Source organism: Lampris incognitus, chromosome 11 (genome assembly GCF_029633865.1).
Source record: "Lampris incognitus isolate fLamInc1 chromosome 11, fLamInc1.hap2, whole genome shotgun sequence".
NCBI lineage: Eukaryota > Metazoa > Chordata > Actinopteri > Lampriformes > Lampridae > Lampris > Lampris incognitus.
Genome location: NC_079221.1, coordinates 13,120,371 through 13,136,439, shown reverse-complemented (window position 1 = coordinate 13,136,439; position 16,069 = coordinate 13,120,371). Strand labels below are relative to the sequence as shown.

At 46.7% G+C, this 16,069-nt stretch overlaps 1 protein-coding gene across 1 annotated transcript in view; it reads left to right on the top strand.

The window, feature by feature from the left end:
• The first annotated feature begins 3,164 nt into the window (after positions 1–3,164).
• The window catches only part of si:dkey-100n23.5 (cyclic AMP receptor 3), a 32,054-nt gene continuing 19,149 nt past the window's right edge, over positions 3,165–16,069 (top strand). The window contains exons 1-5 of the mRNA XM_056290136.1: positions 3,165–3,273; positions 6,604–6,656; positions 8,240–8,294; positions 9,658–9,714; positions 9,837–9,897. Of these exons, the coding sequence (XP_056146111.1) occupies positions 3,193–3,273; positions 6,604–6,656; positions 8,240–8,294; positions 9,658–9,714; positions 9,837–9,897 (307 nt within the window). The 5' untranslated portion in view covers positions 3,165–3,192. The remainder of the gene's footprint in view (positions 3,274–6,603; positions 6,657–8,239; positions 8,295–9,657; positions 9,715–9,836; positions 9,898–16,069) is intronic.

The following is a 16,069-nucleotide window of genomic DNA, read 5'->3' as shown; positions in this document are numbered from 1 at the left end:
ATTTCAACTGTATGAGTCAATCCTTGTGTATATATCTGAAGATTGTTGTGTTGTTATTCTATGTTAAGTACACTGAGAGAGCCACGAAACCGGAGTCACATTCCACGTAGTACAAACTTACATGGCCAAAAAACATGATTCTGATTGTGATTATAAACTGCTAGCAAGTACTCTGCTTCAGGAAGTTATTGTACTGTAGTATCAGAATCATGTTTATTGGCCATGTAGGTTTGTACTACGTGGAATGTGACTCCGGTTTCGTGGCTCTCTCAGTGTACTTAACATAGAATAACAACACAACAATCTTCAGATATATACACAAGGATTGACTTCTTTTTTTCTTTTTTTTGGGATTTTGAGATACTTTATTGATCCCCTTGGGGAAATTATGTTCTGCATTTAACCCATCCTAGTTGTGTAGCTAGGAGCAGTGGGCAGCCGCCGTGCAGCACCCGGGGACCAACTCCAGTTCGTCTTGTCATGCCTTGCTCAGGGGCACAAACAGGAGTACTAACCCTAACATGCATGTCTTTTTGATGGTGGGGGAAACCGGAGCACCCGGAGAAAACCCACCACAGACACGGGGCAAACATGCAAACTCCACACAGAGGACGACCTGGGATGACCCCAAGGTTGGACAACCCCGGGGTTCGAACCCAGGACCTTGTTGCTGTGAGGTGACAGCGCTAACCACTGGGCCACCGTGCCGCTCATACGCCATATACAGGCAAAATAAGAGGTGATAAAGTGCAATGATGTAGAGACTATATCAGAGATGCTGTAGCAGATGTTAGCAGATGTTAGTAATAATGTATGTAACCAGTGCTGCCACCAAATCACTCAAGACATTTTGATTCAGAAACTGATGAATTAAATGATGCATTACAGCTTCACTTTGTGCCTTTCTGTTTGCAGCGAGTGTTTAGCTTCTTTTGATAAGTCTCTTATTAAATTAGTTCATCTTTTTTCCCCTTTTAATTAAGCCTATCCACCGGGGAGTGACTGAGACCATCAGCAGTACAGATGGCAATGGTTGAAAACATCCCACCACGACAGGTGAAACATTTCTGAAGAGGCACGACTCAAATCTTCCCGGAGGAGGAGGAATGTGGTTTGACAGCCTCACTTTCTGCCTGCGGCCGCACCTTAGCTTTATTGCTCAAACACTTGAACTCTAAAGAAGTGAAGTGCATGTTAGAGAACTGAAAACAAACCCCATGTTGTCAAGCTGCATTGCTTAACTATCTGACATTATTATTATTATTATACAAATTTCCTTTAACTTCATGCCATAATACAACATAATAACCAGTCCCATTCCTTGGGCCTAGGGTTAGAATGAGGTAGAAGTCTATTTGATGAATAGTCTCTTTCTTAGGGTATGAGATGTTCCAAGTAGTGCGAATTTATCATTATTATTATTATGTCTATAACCATATACTACGGGGGTCATATTATCTAAAATAGGGCTTTGCTTATTCTAGGATGTGAAAAGAATCATTTATTTTTGCTTGTTTTTGCTGTAATTGATTACAGTGTGATAGGAGAGAAAGCAGAAGTGAAGGAATGAGCAACTATCTCTTTTATTATTTTGCTGGTAGGATAGTTAACTCTTACAGATGACACCAAACCTTACATGTCCTTTGTTGACACTAACAAGACTGCAAAATCCCTCGTTTCTCTCCAGGCCTTGACTTGTTTACAAGAAGAACTGGTAATAATAGCCTCGGTAGTTTATTCTTCATGTCATATCTCTGCTATCCACATTTGGGACAAAGGGAACATACCTTTCAGTTTTGAATGTAGATAGTGTCACTGGCTTCTGGAAACACCCCCTGAGATAAGCTAATGAAAGACCACAGAAAAATAAGCGGCTAGGTTATTGCAATAACGACAAATCTTGTCAATCATTGCACATTGCTTCAACAAGTCCCCCTCTTGGCTCCATACACCATTAAGTAGCACAAGGTTAAAATAGGATGGCTCACAGGTCAAAATGGGCCCAAATGCAACGGCTTACAAAACACTCATCACCCCAAATCACATTTCACCGACAACAGAATAGAATCAGCACCCATAACATGCTTTGTGTGGGGGCAACATCATATCCGAGGTGAGGAGGAGAGGTGAGAAAAGGGGGGATAGTTTGTTTTTCAGTCCATTTGCAATTTTCCTTCACACCATGGGGGAGAGGGGGGTAGTGGAAGGAGGGGGTGGTGGGAAGGACAAAACAAGAGAAGTGTGTGTGAGAGAGAGAGAGAGAGAGAGAGAGAGAGAGAGAGAGAGAGAGAGAGAGAGAGAGAGAGAGAGAGAGAGAGAGAGAGAGAGAGAGAGAGTGAGCGAGTGAGTGCAGGGGCGATCAAAGCATGTAAGGCACTTGAACTTGTAGAAGTCAACAACCATCAATACAAGCACTGCTGTTGTAACAAAACCGCCACACATCCACAAAACAATGACGACTGTTTGAACTCCAAAGTTGAGGCTGTTGTCAGTGCAATTTAAATTCACTTTGGAGCTTTTTGTTAATATATATATAAATATATGTAAATACATAAAAAATATATATAATAGATACAATAGAATTCATAAACCAGTATAATCTAATAGTAAAGTAGTAACGTATAATAATATTAGTAAAACCTATTAATACGTTTTACTAACATACCTATATAATATTTAATATTTATGTATAATATTCAACTGTAAGTATGATTATGTTTTACATACAAATGTAAAATGATTATAGTTTAAACAATTGTTTACTGACATGATATTAATGAATTTGTGCGACTTGTTAGCATCTTTTGTTTCTCTACCTTATACTGGCTACTACGTATGAAGGTCCCTTTGGAAAATAACGTGATTCTGATTCTTTTCGCTTTATTCCAAAAAGGAAGAGAATAGTTTTGGAAGAGAATAGTTTTGTGAATGTAAAAAATTTTGCTCGGTTATAAATGGTTTGTCAGCAGCAAAGCAGACCCCGTAGTTTGACTGAAGGGTGTTAATTTTCAATATACAAGTCAAGCTCATGGCGAACCCCAACTATCTTATTTCACTCACAAGTACGGAAGCGAATCCATGGCATGATGTTTGTCCCTCGCCGCGCACAGTAGGAACCGGAAGTGGCTCTCACTGTCAATCACAACAAAAACACGTCCATCCATATTATAGCTCATATTATCGCCGCTGGAAATGGACGGCACGAATCCCAAATCACCAAATAACGACTCACGCTGTGTATTCTTTAATACAGACTCAGACGACTATCGATGTGTAAGTAACGTCGGAATTGCTGCTTCAACATTTCAGCTAGCCTCTTCTTCTTTTTTACAAACTCACAGACCGACCGACAGATAGATTGTAAATCTTCTCGTTTTACTGGGTATATTCTTTATTCACAACGTAATTTCATAAAAAATAAACCCCTCTTTAGCACAGCCATCTCAGACGTAAACTGTTATGTGTCATCTGTTCTTTGTTTGACGTCTAGAAAAGCAAGAAAATGTGTAAGGTGCCTATCTGAATCCGATTCAAGTGCTGTATTGTGCTGTTTGTATTGTTGCTGTATCACTCTGATCACAATGTTATTTGTTGTGGAGCACCTCCGTAGCCGAATGTTTACAGCACATGGTCGCAATTGTCGCCGGTTCGATTCCTAGCCGGCGACCTTTGTTGCATGTCTTAACCGCCCCCCACCCCCATTTCCTAATTTCCTGTCTGACTCTTCACTCTCTCCATCTAATAAAGGCAAAAATGTCCAAAAATGTCCTTTAAGAATGTTATTTGTTCTTGACCCTTATGTATCAAAATTCAATTCAAAACACAAATTAGCGTTTTAGCTAACAGCATTTAGTGCTCGATAATGGTAATGAGCTAACACCACCTTATAAGTTATTTTCTCATTCACCAGCTCATCCATCCATCTTTTTCACGCTGAACAGAAGTGGATGTGTCTGTGTGACTGAGATGCATCCATTGGCTTTTCAAGTCAACTCAAAATTCATTTGTATGGGCCTGAATCATCCAGAGAACTTCAGAATCACTTTACATTACCCAAAAGACAAAAAAGAATAGTACCACACCCCCTATCATTAGACCCTTGACTCGGATGAGGAAAAAGCCACAGAAAGAAATAGAAACCTTAACAAATGGTAGAGTAGACGCCTCAGGGAGAGCGTCAGAGGCCATTGTATCACAATGCCTGACAGTGGCTTTTCGAGAATGTATCTTAACCAGATAAACAGCAAGTTATGCTCTTTTTTTTAACTGCCTTTGAAAACCCAATCAGAATTACTTGTATAGCAGTTTTTTTTTATAGCGGGCATAAATGATAATGTGCACAACTATCTCATTACCAAACTATTATGATTTCTGAATACAAGCCCTTGGCTTAAATGTGAAGTTGGTTTCAGCGTATTTTGTCTAACATTAATACATATAAGCCAAGTTTATAGTTTCTTATCCAGGAATGACTAGCTGTGATAATGGAATCTATTTAGTTAATTTAAACGAGATACTGGATTCAAAGGGAAAGTGTAAGAATGTGTGTGTATGTGTGTGTATGTGTGTGAGCGAAAGAACAATAATAACACGACTTCCTCCTCCAGTGACCTAATTATGAAATACCACACTCATCAGTTCCTTATCAGTAGTTGATTTATATAAGGGCCAGCTGTATCTAACATGCTATGTAGGTGTAAACAGGAATAGTTTCAGTTTTGGTTGCCAACCGTGTCTGGCCTCAGTTTGTCATTGGATCCATTTGGCCTATATCACTTAATGGTGTCTTGCTCAGAGCCACATTATTACTCATTAATCACTCCGTGTCAGAAAAGCAGTCACTCTCACTGCAATCAATCAAATATGTTCACGTAAACTGTCTTTAAAAATTCACCAAGATAGGACGCCCACATTGACAGTCCTAAATTTCTCAGTTAATTCCCTTTTCATCAAACTATCTCACCAAAATGAAAAATCAGCAATTAATAATACTTTTTTTTTTTACATTCACAAGTTTAATTAGTGTTACTGGGAGCAGCTGCCTCCTAAAAGTCAGAAAGAGAGAGCCCAGACTCCCTTCACACTCCTTTGGTTAATAAATTGAGGACTGCCTTTATGGACTCATTTGTAGATGATAGACCTTTCGAGCTTTGTTCAGCTGAATTGCGGTAACAGCCATGAACCATAAAGTTCATTCAGGTTGTTGTAAATTGCCATTGGTACTATCACCGTGTTCGACTCCTGTCAGCCTCCAACCATGGCCATTGAAGCCGCGCCAGGTTTTCTCTTTTGATGATGTGACGGATTCAGATCTCCGACCTCTGGTTTCTTTCTGTGCTATAGTTATTCTGGATCATCCATATAGACTGCACTTTTTGCAATTATAGAATTAAAGGGAATTCCTCTGAAGGCCGGATTACCCGACTGGAATTGATAATTAGCCCATTTGTGATACTGACACTTGGCTATTGTAGATAAATGCCAGTGCTTGAAGCAGCAGTCTGCTGTTGCTGAAGCTGATAGTTTTGCTGAAATAATTCTTGTCATTATAGTAAAAAAGACCTTGTACCTTGCGTTCCAAGTTCCAAGTTTTTGTTGGCAGATATTTGGATATAGCTTAACTGTTTTTTAAAATACTTTTTTTTTATTTTGGCCTTTCACTTTTTAAAAAAGGTGGATACATTTTCTTGGATGCTTTCATATGATTTTATGTGTATATAGGTCATATTTTATATTTCCGTTGCATATCATATATATGGTACACGATGGCATGACAGCATCATTGTATTGGAGCAGGTGGTTGGAACTGAAGAGTCAGATTGAAAGCTGTCTTCTCTCAGTTCAGATCAGTGAGCGGGGGGACGTGTGCTGTGTGTCAAAGGTCACCATGCTGTTGTGCTGCTTAACCTGCACACATGCAGCCCACGTTGCTCGAAAGACTGCTGCTCCCTGCAAACCTGGCCAAGGCTTGAGAATTTGTTCATGTGACTATCACAAATATCTCTATTTCTATTTCTATTTCTCTCTCTCTCTCTCTCTCTCTCTCTCTCTCTCTCTCTCTCTCTCCCTCCCTCCTTCTTTGTTTTTTTTTTTGTTCTTGTCTTTCTGACACACTCACCGAGACTTGTTTCCTATTGAATGTCTGCCAAACAACATTTTTAAGTTGTCATTCTTTTTAAAGCAGCCTATCTAGAATGACGGGTTCCTGTCTTATTAATACACTTTCTTAACAATAGTAATTCACCCAGTTCGTCTTTAAAACACCAGCGTCAGTGTTTTACAGTGAGTTATGGAGGGTCAAAGTGGCTTCCTTCATAAAAGCCTCAAAATTATGCAGCATTCAGATGGTGTGCCTGGCCTTGGTGCTCATTCAGTTACTGAGGGGGAATGTGAGTCCTGCTGTGTATTTACCGAGGCTATTTGAACACACTGTTTTGTCAAAGTTCAGCAAGACACAAGGGCATGCACATGTCCGCACACATAAAAACATAAAAGAAAGGTTTAAGCAAACAACCAGAGATCCAGAAGGATGATTTAGTTTAATTTTACTCATACATTTAAGTTTTCTTTGTATCGACCTCATTTGTTATTTCTGATTTTCAGATGGTGATTTTAAAAGTAAAGCGAGCCACAGGCACCTTCTCACTGATAGGATGGTGAGTACCTGGCCAAACTACTACTACTACTACTACTACTGCTATTAATAATAATAATAAAAAATCAATCTTATATAGCGCTTTTCTTACACTCAGAGTCACTTTACGATAAATGGGGTGACACAAGACAACAGTTAAATATAGCACAAACATACAGGGGTAGATGGGAAGGGGGGCTATGAGAGGGAGAAGCGGCAGCCACACACGACGCCAGCAGTACTCTCCCACTTAAACACATACAAAAGGCCAAGAAAAACAACAACAACAACTACTACTACTACTATTACCACCACTATTACAACTACTACTACTACTACTACTGCTACCACCATTGCTATCACTACTAATACTACTACTACTACCACTGCTACTACCACTACTACTACTGCTAATACTACCACTACTACTACTACCACCACTACTACTACCACTACAACCACTACTACCACTACTACTACTACCACTGCTACTACCACTACTAATACTGCTAATATTACCACTACTACTACTGCTGCTAATACTACCACTACTACCACTACTGCAACCACTACTACCACTACTACTACTACTACCACTGCTACTACTACTACCACCACTACTACTAATACTACCACTACTACTCCCACCACCCCCACTACTACTACTACTACTACTACTTCTACTACTACTAATGCTACCACTACTACTACAACTACTACCACCACTACTACTAATTTGTGGCTTTACCCTTGACCTTTTATAGCTCATAATTATGAAGGCCTTGGCTCCAATACAACTTGCAGATTTATCGGTGTTACATATCAGGCTAATATCTTGCAAAATTGGGTTATCAGTGGTTAAAAATGTCCAAAATACTTGTACCCAAGAGCCATATCCAACATTTCAAATCAAAGTCTTGATTTTCTACCCTTTCCACGCTCGTGTACAATAGATCTCTATCAGAGAAAAAAAATCTATTTCAGCAGTATTTTCTACCGATGAAGAAAAACCAATGTGCTGTGTTGCTATAGTTTATTAAAGCTGTCTGCATCAGTAATCTTAACTGGCTGGAATTGGTATTTGTATACAGACAAAAATAAAAAAATAAAAATAGCAATTGAGTGATTTTGGTCTGGTGTTTTTTCTTTCATTCAAACAGCTGCTAGGTTCACTGGAAGTGGGTCTCTCCAGGCTGGTGAGACAGCCGGTTCTCCATTCTTGACGACAAAATGTTTGATTATAGCTGACGTAGTTCTTAGTAGACACTAAGGCAGGTTGACGTGACATTGGTTAGCGGATGTTAGCCCGAGTGTTCAGAATGAATTGTTCCTCTGTGCAGAGCTATCACCGTATATAGATGGTCCCTGCTCAGGCGGACTTGAGCATTTAAGATGAAGCAGCGGGGACAGTGGAATAGGTTGTCCCCGGGTCTGCAGCGTTATGATGACCGATTTGGCTTGCAAGCAAGGGAGCACAGCGCCATTAAAAAGGAATAGGCCTGTCCTGCTCAAATTACTACCCCTGATGAAGAAACATGTCTCTCTCTCTCTCTCTCTCTCTCTCTCTCTCTCTCTCTCTCTCTCTCTCTCTCTCTCTCTTCACAGCTTCTTCATGCTGTTTGTGATCTGGTTGCTACGAAGGCATCACTCCTTGGCCCAGGTAATTTGGATTTTGTGTGTGTGTGTTTGCTTGCTTTGGTGCCATTAGGAAATCTGTTCGTTTAGCCATGACAAATCTTGGCATAATTGAACACAATTAAAATGCACAGATTAATCAATTACGGAGCTAATTGACTCGTGGTCTGTCTCTGATAATGACTGCTGCCTTTTTTTTTCTTCTTCTTCTTTTGTTTCCATTTGAAAGAAGCGTTATTATTCTTTATTGCTACAGGACTTGGCTACACTCTGCATTATTATTGGCTCAATTGAGATTAGTTTTTTATTATCCACGTTAACCGGATGTTTCTTTGAACCAAAAAGATTTAGGATTTCTGCAGAGTATAATGCTTACCCGCGCATGTCCTTATGCCTGCGTATGTCTGTGTGTAACTCGCAGGTGTGTGTGTGTGTGTGTGTTTGTGTTTGTGTGTGTGTGTGTGTGTGTTAACGTGTGTGTTTGAAGCCTGTCCAGCCAGTCTGTCAGGTTTAACCGTGCTCCACGTTATCCTCCTAATCTGAAGTAAATGACAGCTTAGCATCCAGCTCTGACGGATCCTATTACCTCTGGACCGCGCCGTGCTTACAACCAGGTTGTGGGGACCATCAACCCCCACCCCCGCTCCCCCGCATCTGCTCCTCACCCTCGCATCAACCTTCCCTTCACTTCCCCTCACCTCCACCACCTTCCAAAGGTTATCCGTCAGTCGATAGTCTTTAGTGCTTCTCTGCCCTCCTCGCTCTTTTCTCTCTGTCCCTCTCCCCTGTTCTCCCCCTCCCACCCCTCCTCCTCCTCCTGGTTGGTGTTGGACAAGAATCGATCCGAGGCTTTGTGTGTGTGTGTGCACGCGAGAGAGAGGGAGGGAGACACAGAGAGAGAGAGAGAGATGGAGAGAGCGAGAGCGAGAGAGAGAGAGAGAGAGAAACAGAAAACCTCAGTTTGTAACCACAGTCGTGGGCCACATCAGGTTACTGCTGGCTCACATAACAACGACCCTCTCAAAGTTCCCCAGCATGCAGATTATCAATTCATTTTATCCAAAAAGAAGAAGAGATAAAGACACAGAACAAGTTTTGGTTGAGGCGTTTGTGAGTCTTTCTCCTCGAATATTTTTGATAAAGTCGTCACAAGGGACGCCATATGCCGAGCACATCTTTGATCATGACTGTAATCGGGCTCTCTGCAGGAGTAATACATACACAATACCCCAGTTATTAGATATGTTGTCACAGCCTCGCTCCTCATGCCCTCTCTCTCTCTCTCTCTCTCTCTCTCTCTCTCTCTCTCTCTCTCTCTCTCTCTCTCTCTCTCTCTCTCTCTCTCTCTCTCTCTCTTGCTCTCCTGCCCGTCATCTCGATCTATGTAGAAGATGATTCTCAGCTTGACAGTGGCAGCCTTCTTTGACAGCATAGCATATGTCATGGTGAGTTGCTCTGTGTGATTCAGTACACACACACACGCACACGCACACGCACACACACACACAGTGGATTCTGCTTTAATGGTAAGTGAAAATGTTTGACTTCACAGTTTTCTGTCCCCCAGGGTGAGTCCCATCCAGAGGGGTCTCTGTGTGACTTCCAGGCCTGGTGGCTGACGTATTTTGGTAAGGTATTTATGTCTTCTGTTTTTAAGTCTCCATTCATGTCTTTCATATGCGCTGCTGCCTTACAGCAACCCTGACACGCATCTCATCACCGCTGAAAGACAGCCTGTATTCCCAGTTGTGTGTCTCATTAAAGCCTTCGAGCTTGTGCTTGAAATTACAGCCAGTTAGCCTTGATTTGTTGGGGGGGTAGTTAAAAGTGGCTGCTGATAAGAGACTTTCACAGGGCTATTTGCCACAGTCGCACAGACACAAGATGGGTACATACAAGCACACTCAGACTGTCTTGCACACACACACACACACACACACATACACACACACACACACACAGAATCAGAGCACCGCAGGGTCGTTATATGTCGCCTCAGTTTATCACTGGACTCCTCAAGCCAAGGGGAAACAGTTGCACATAAATGCTGGCCATTTTGTTCTATTACAAAGCTCTGAGTTTAAATGCAGAGCTACAACATAGCTCTGCATTTAAACCCAGGCCAGTACGATTTAAAATTACAATCCTGAAGATTTACATGCAATCAAATGTCCTTATCGATACTTCTATCCATCCATTCATTATATTCAAGCCGCTTATCCCAATCGGGGTCGCAGGAAGCTGGAGCCTATCCCAGCAGTCATTGGGCGGCAAGCGGGGAGACACCCTGTACGGGCTGCCAGTCCATCGCAGGGCCGACACACATTCACACCTAGGGACAAGTTAGTACGGCTGATTCGCCTGACCTACATGTCTTTGGACTGTGGGAGGAAACCGGAGCACCCGGAGGAAACCCATGCGGACACGGGGAGAACATGCAAACGCCACACAGAGGACGACCCGGGACGACCCCCAAGATTGGACTACCCCGGCCGGGGCATGAACCCAGGACCTTCTTGCTGTGAGGCAACCACACTAAACACTGTGCCACCGTGCCGTGCCGGCCTTATTGATACTTACGCACAATAATTCCTTACAACTATTTCTACAGCTACTGCACATTTAATGGTTACAGTCTGGTAGGACCCATTGAAAGATATATATAGCTTTCTATGTGTCCATCATAGCAGACAAATGGCAGAACAAGCATGTAAGACCTTTTCAAACAGTAAAACGGTATTAAGTAAAACTCAGGTTCAACCATGTTTTTTTGTTGGTGGTTTGGAAGGTGCTGACACAACAGCACCGCTGACTCTCGTTCATTTTGAATGGAGCTCAAACAACACTCACCTTACCAGCATCAATACAGGTGTCCATAAATTAAAAATTAGATGATCTCAAGGAAAAGAGTTGAAAGGAGCCAGGGGAAGTTTTCGGGCATCTGATGAGGATACCTCCTGGGCACCTTCTGGGCACGTCCAACTGGGAGGAGACCCCGGGGTAGACCCAGAACTCGCTGGAGGGATTACATGTCCAATCTGGCCTGGGAACATCTTGGGATCCCCCAGGAGGAGCTAGAGTGTGTTACTGAGGAGAGAGACATCTGGAGTGCCCTACGTCCCCCCCATTTTTCTCCCCAATTGTACTTGGCCAATTATCCCACTTTTCCAAGCCGTCCCGGTAACCACTCTACCCCCTCTGCCGATTCGGGGAGGGCTGCAGACGACCACATGTCTCCTCCGATACATGTAGAGTCTCCAGCCGCTTCTTTTCACCTGACAGTGAGGGGTTTCACCAGCAGAGGAGGTGCTAGTGCAGTGACCAGGGCACATACCCACATCCGGCTTCCCACCCGCAGACAAGGCCAATTGTGTCTATAGGGATGCCCGACCAAGCCGGAGGTAACACGGGGATTCAAACCGGCGATCCCCGTGTTGGTAGGCAACGGAATAGACCGCTACGACACCCAGACGCCCCTAGAGTGCCCTACTTAGCTTGCTGCCACCGCGACCCGACCCTGGAGAAGTGGCTGATGATGAGATGAGATTATTTTAAGGATTGTAACTTTAACATCATATTGTGGCGGACACTGGGGGCTGTGCCTCTCACCCAGCAGGACTGTGAGCTGGGGGCGTGGTTTACGCTCCCGGGCTCGCTGGTGCAGGGTTGTTCCTGCCGCAGTTTGGTTTTTGGAGTTGAGGAATAAACATCAAACTCGCCTTCGTCTCCTGTGTTCTCCCTCATCCTGCCACATGGTGACCCCAAATTGAACATGTTTGGAGCAGAAGAGGAGTGTGAATCCACTTCGGCCACGCCGCCCCAACTCTTACAGCCGGCCGTTCTCGCCGCGGCTGTGAAGCTCCCAGAGTTCTGGCAGAGCGACCCGGCTTCGTGGTTCCAGCATGTTGAGGCGCTGCTCCACCTGCGTGGAATCTCCGCGGACGACTCCAGATACTATTTGGTCGTCGCTGCGCTGGACCAGCAGTCCACACGCCGGGCCATGCAGCTGTTGCGCGCCCCTCCGCAACACGATAAATACGTCGCCCTCAAACATCTTCTGCTCCGGAGGTACAGCCTATCTGCCGCAGAGAGGGCAGATAGAATCCTTTCCCTATCCGGTTTGGGCGACGGGACGGCTGTGGATCTCATGGACAATATGCTGTCGCTGCTAGGCTCAGACGAAGGTGGATTCCTTTTCCCGCACGTTTTCCTGCGCCAGCTTCCGTCTCCTGTGCGCGCGGCTTTGGCTAACTCCCCGTGTCTGGCCGCTGGTGACTGCCAAGGTTTGGCTGAGGAGGCCGATCGGGTCCTGCTGGCTACCAGACGGTTCTCTGTGCAGAGTGTGGCAACGGAGCCTCTGCAGCCGGCGTCGAAGGATGTGGACCCGGCAGTGGTGGCTGGAGTGACTGCCTGGAGACGGCACGGGAGAGGCCTCTGTTTCTTCCACCAGCGGTTCGGCAGCAAAGCGAGGCGCTGCGTCCCTCCGTGCACGTTTGAGGCAGCAGGAAACTCCAGGGCCAGCGCTCAGTAGCAGCTGTGGGCACTGGCGGACGTAGTGAGCTGCTCTCCATTAAGGACTCGATGTCAGGAAGACGGTTTCTGGTGGACTCAGGCTCGCAAAAGAGCCTACTCCCTCCTGCTAAGACAGACAGGTCAGCCGAAGGTGGCGGCCCGCAGTTGAGTGCAGCTAACGGTTCGTCCATTGCGACGTTTGGCACAAGGTTGGTGACTGTTTGCTTCCACGGGCGCCATTTTGAGTGGGACTTTGTAGTGGCCGCCATTACTGTTCCTATTATCGGCGCGGATTTTCTGTGTGCTAATGGTCTGCTGGTTGATGTTGCAAACTGCCGTTTAACTGATGCTGTGTCTTTCGCCACTTTTCCGTGCGAGACAGGGGGAGCCGGGCCGTTAACACACGCTAACTTTTTAGCATTAGGGCATGTTTTTCAGCGTTTGCTGGCGGGTTTTCCATCGGTGACTACGCCTGCCTTTTCCACCGCGGTTACTAAACACGGGGTAGAACATTTCATTCCCACTCTGGGACCGCCAGTTTTTGCGCGCGCGGCACCTCGACGCAGTAAAATTGGCTACAGCTAAGGAGGAGTTCGCCATCATGGAGCGTCTGGGTATAGTGAGGCATTCCAACAGCCCGTGGGCCTCGTCGCTTCACATGGTGCCCAAGGCGGATGGGTCGTGGCGGCCTTGCGGCGACTTTCGCCGCCTGAACAACATCACCGCCAATGACCGCTATCCCATCCCACACATACAGGACTTTTCCATACGCCTGGCAGGTACCACTATTTTCTCTAAGGTGGACCTGGTGCGCGGCTATCATCAGGTTCCCGTGCGCGCAGAGGATGTGCCCAAGACCGCAGTGATCACCCCATTTGGGCTTTTTGAGTTCATGCACATGCCTTTTGGCTTGAAGGGGGCAGCGCAAAACTTTCAGAGGCTGATGGACTCGGTGTTGCGTGACCTTGCTTTCGTGTTCGTTTATCTCAACGACATATTAGTGGCCAGTCCGTCAGCTGAAGAGCACCTGGCGCACCTGAAACAGGTTTTCCGTCGTCTGGACGAACACGGCCTGATAGTCAGCCCGGCCAAGTGTCAGTTTGGACTGCCGGTGATTGACTTCTTGGGTTATCGCATTTCGCCGGAAGGCGCAGTCCCGTTGCCTTCTAAGGTGCAAGCGGTGGCGGAATTTCCCCGCCCAGTCTCTGTTAAGGCATTGCAGGAATTCTTGGGCATGGTGAATTTCTATAACCGGTTCCTCCCTCGCGCTGCCCACCTCCTTCAGCCACTTTATGAAGCCCTGCGGCTTAAGAAGGCTAACGACCCTGTCGACTGGACTCCCGAACAGGTCCAGGCCTTTGACGGAGCTAAGTGCGCCCTGGCTAACGCTGCCCTCCTCGCCCATCCCACACCCACGGCGTCCATAGCTTTAACAACCGACTCGTCTGACATAGCCGTGGGGGCTGTGGTTGAACAGCGTGTGGCGAATGCGTGGCAGCCACTCGCATTTTTTAGCCGCAAACTGCGAAATAGCGAGCGCAAGTACAGCGTTTTTGACCGGGAGTTGCTAGCACTGCACCTTGCAACCCGTCATTTCCGCTTCCTGCTGGAGGGTCGCCCATTCACGGCTTATGTGGATCATAAACCGCTGACTTTCGCCATGTCCAAGGTGACTGAGCCGTGGTCTGCTCGTCAGCAGCGCCACCTAGCGGCAATCTCCGAGTTCACAACGGACATTCAGCATGTGGCCGGGAAGTCCAACCCTGTTGCTGATTGTCTGTTGTGTCCTGTGCACCTCGGTGTGGATTTCTCCGCTATGGCTGCCGACCAGCCCAGCGACCCAGACGTCCTTGCCCTTAGGTCAACGCGTACCGGCCTGAAGCTAGAGGATGCTGTGATGCAGGAAGGCAGTCCTGCCCTCCTCTGCGATGTCTCCACCAGCCGTCCCCGCCCCGTTGTTCCAGTGGCCTGGCGCCGTCGAGTTTTCGATTCGATTCACTCCCTCTCGTACCCTGGAGTTCGGGCGTCGGTGAAGTTGGTCGGTTCCAAGTTCGTCTGGCCTGGCCTCCGCAAGGACGTCAAGGGGTGGGCAGCTGCATGTGTAGCGTGCCAGCGCGCTAAGGTCCACCAGCACACTAAGTCGCCCCTCGAACCATTTCCGATCCCGGCCAGACGTTTCGACCACGTGCATGTGGACCTGGTGGGCCCTCTACCTTCTTCACAGGGTTTTACACACCTGCTCACAATGGTAGATCGGACCACCAGGTGGCCAGAGGCTGTCCCTCTGTCCTCCACAACATCCTCGGATGTTGCACGCACGTTTCTTTCCTCCTGGGTCGCCCGTTTCGGCACTCCGTCAGATATCACCTCGGACAGGGGCCCCCAGTTCGTGTCAGAGCTCTGGTCGGCACTTGCGCGATCCTTGGGTGTGCAGGTACACCGCACTACCGCATACCACCCGCAGGCTAACGGCTTGTGTGAACGTTTTCACCGGTCGCTCAAGGCAGCGCTGTGCTCTCGGATGGTAACTGGGTGGATCGTTTACCTTGGGTTATGCTCGGGTTGCGTTCGGCTCCTAAGGAGGACCTCGACGCTTCGCCCGCTGAGCTGGTGCTTGGTCAGCCGCTCCGCATCCCTGGGGAATTTTTGCCTGGGAGTTCCGCTCCTCGACCCCGTCCGGCCGTTTATCCTTTTTTGTCCGACAGCACTTGGGTTCCAGGCCCCATTCACCATTGTTTTCCGCGGTCGTTCGTGCCTGCGGAGCTCATGTCGGCTCGTTTTGTTTTTGTACGGCATGATGCTCACCGCTCGCCCCTCCAACCCCCATACGATGGCCCATTTCGGGTTCTTGAGACGGGTCCTAAGGGTTTTGTGTTGGATATGGGTGGGCATAGGGAGCGTGTCACGCTTGATAGGCTTAAACCAGCGCATAGGGTGGCATGTGAAGTTGTGTTTCCGGCCCAGGTTACCCACCGGGGTCGCCCTCCTTCCAGGACCCCGGCAGTGTCTTCACGGGTTCAGCATTCTGCTTCTCAGCCGGCATTGGATTGTGTTTCACCTACTGTTTCGGCTGAGGGACGGCGCAGTCGTTATGGCAGGCTGCTTAAGCCTCCAGTGAGACGCTGATTTTCTTTCCAGGAGTCCCTTCTGGGTGTTCGGGGGGGGGGGGGCTGTGTGGCGGACACTGGGGGCTGTGCCTCTCACCCAGCAGGACTGTGAGCTGGGGGCGTGGTTTACGTTCCCGGGCTCGCTGGTGCAGGGTTGTTCCTGCCGCAGTTTGGTTTTTGG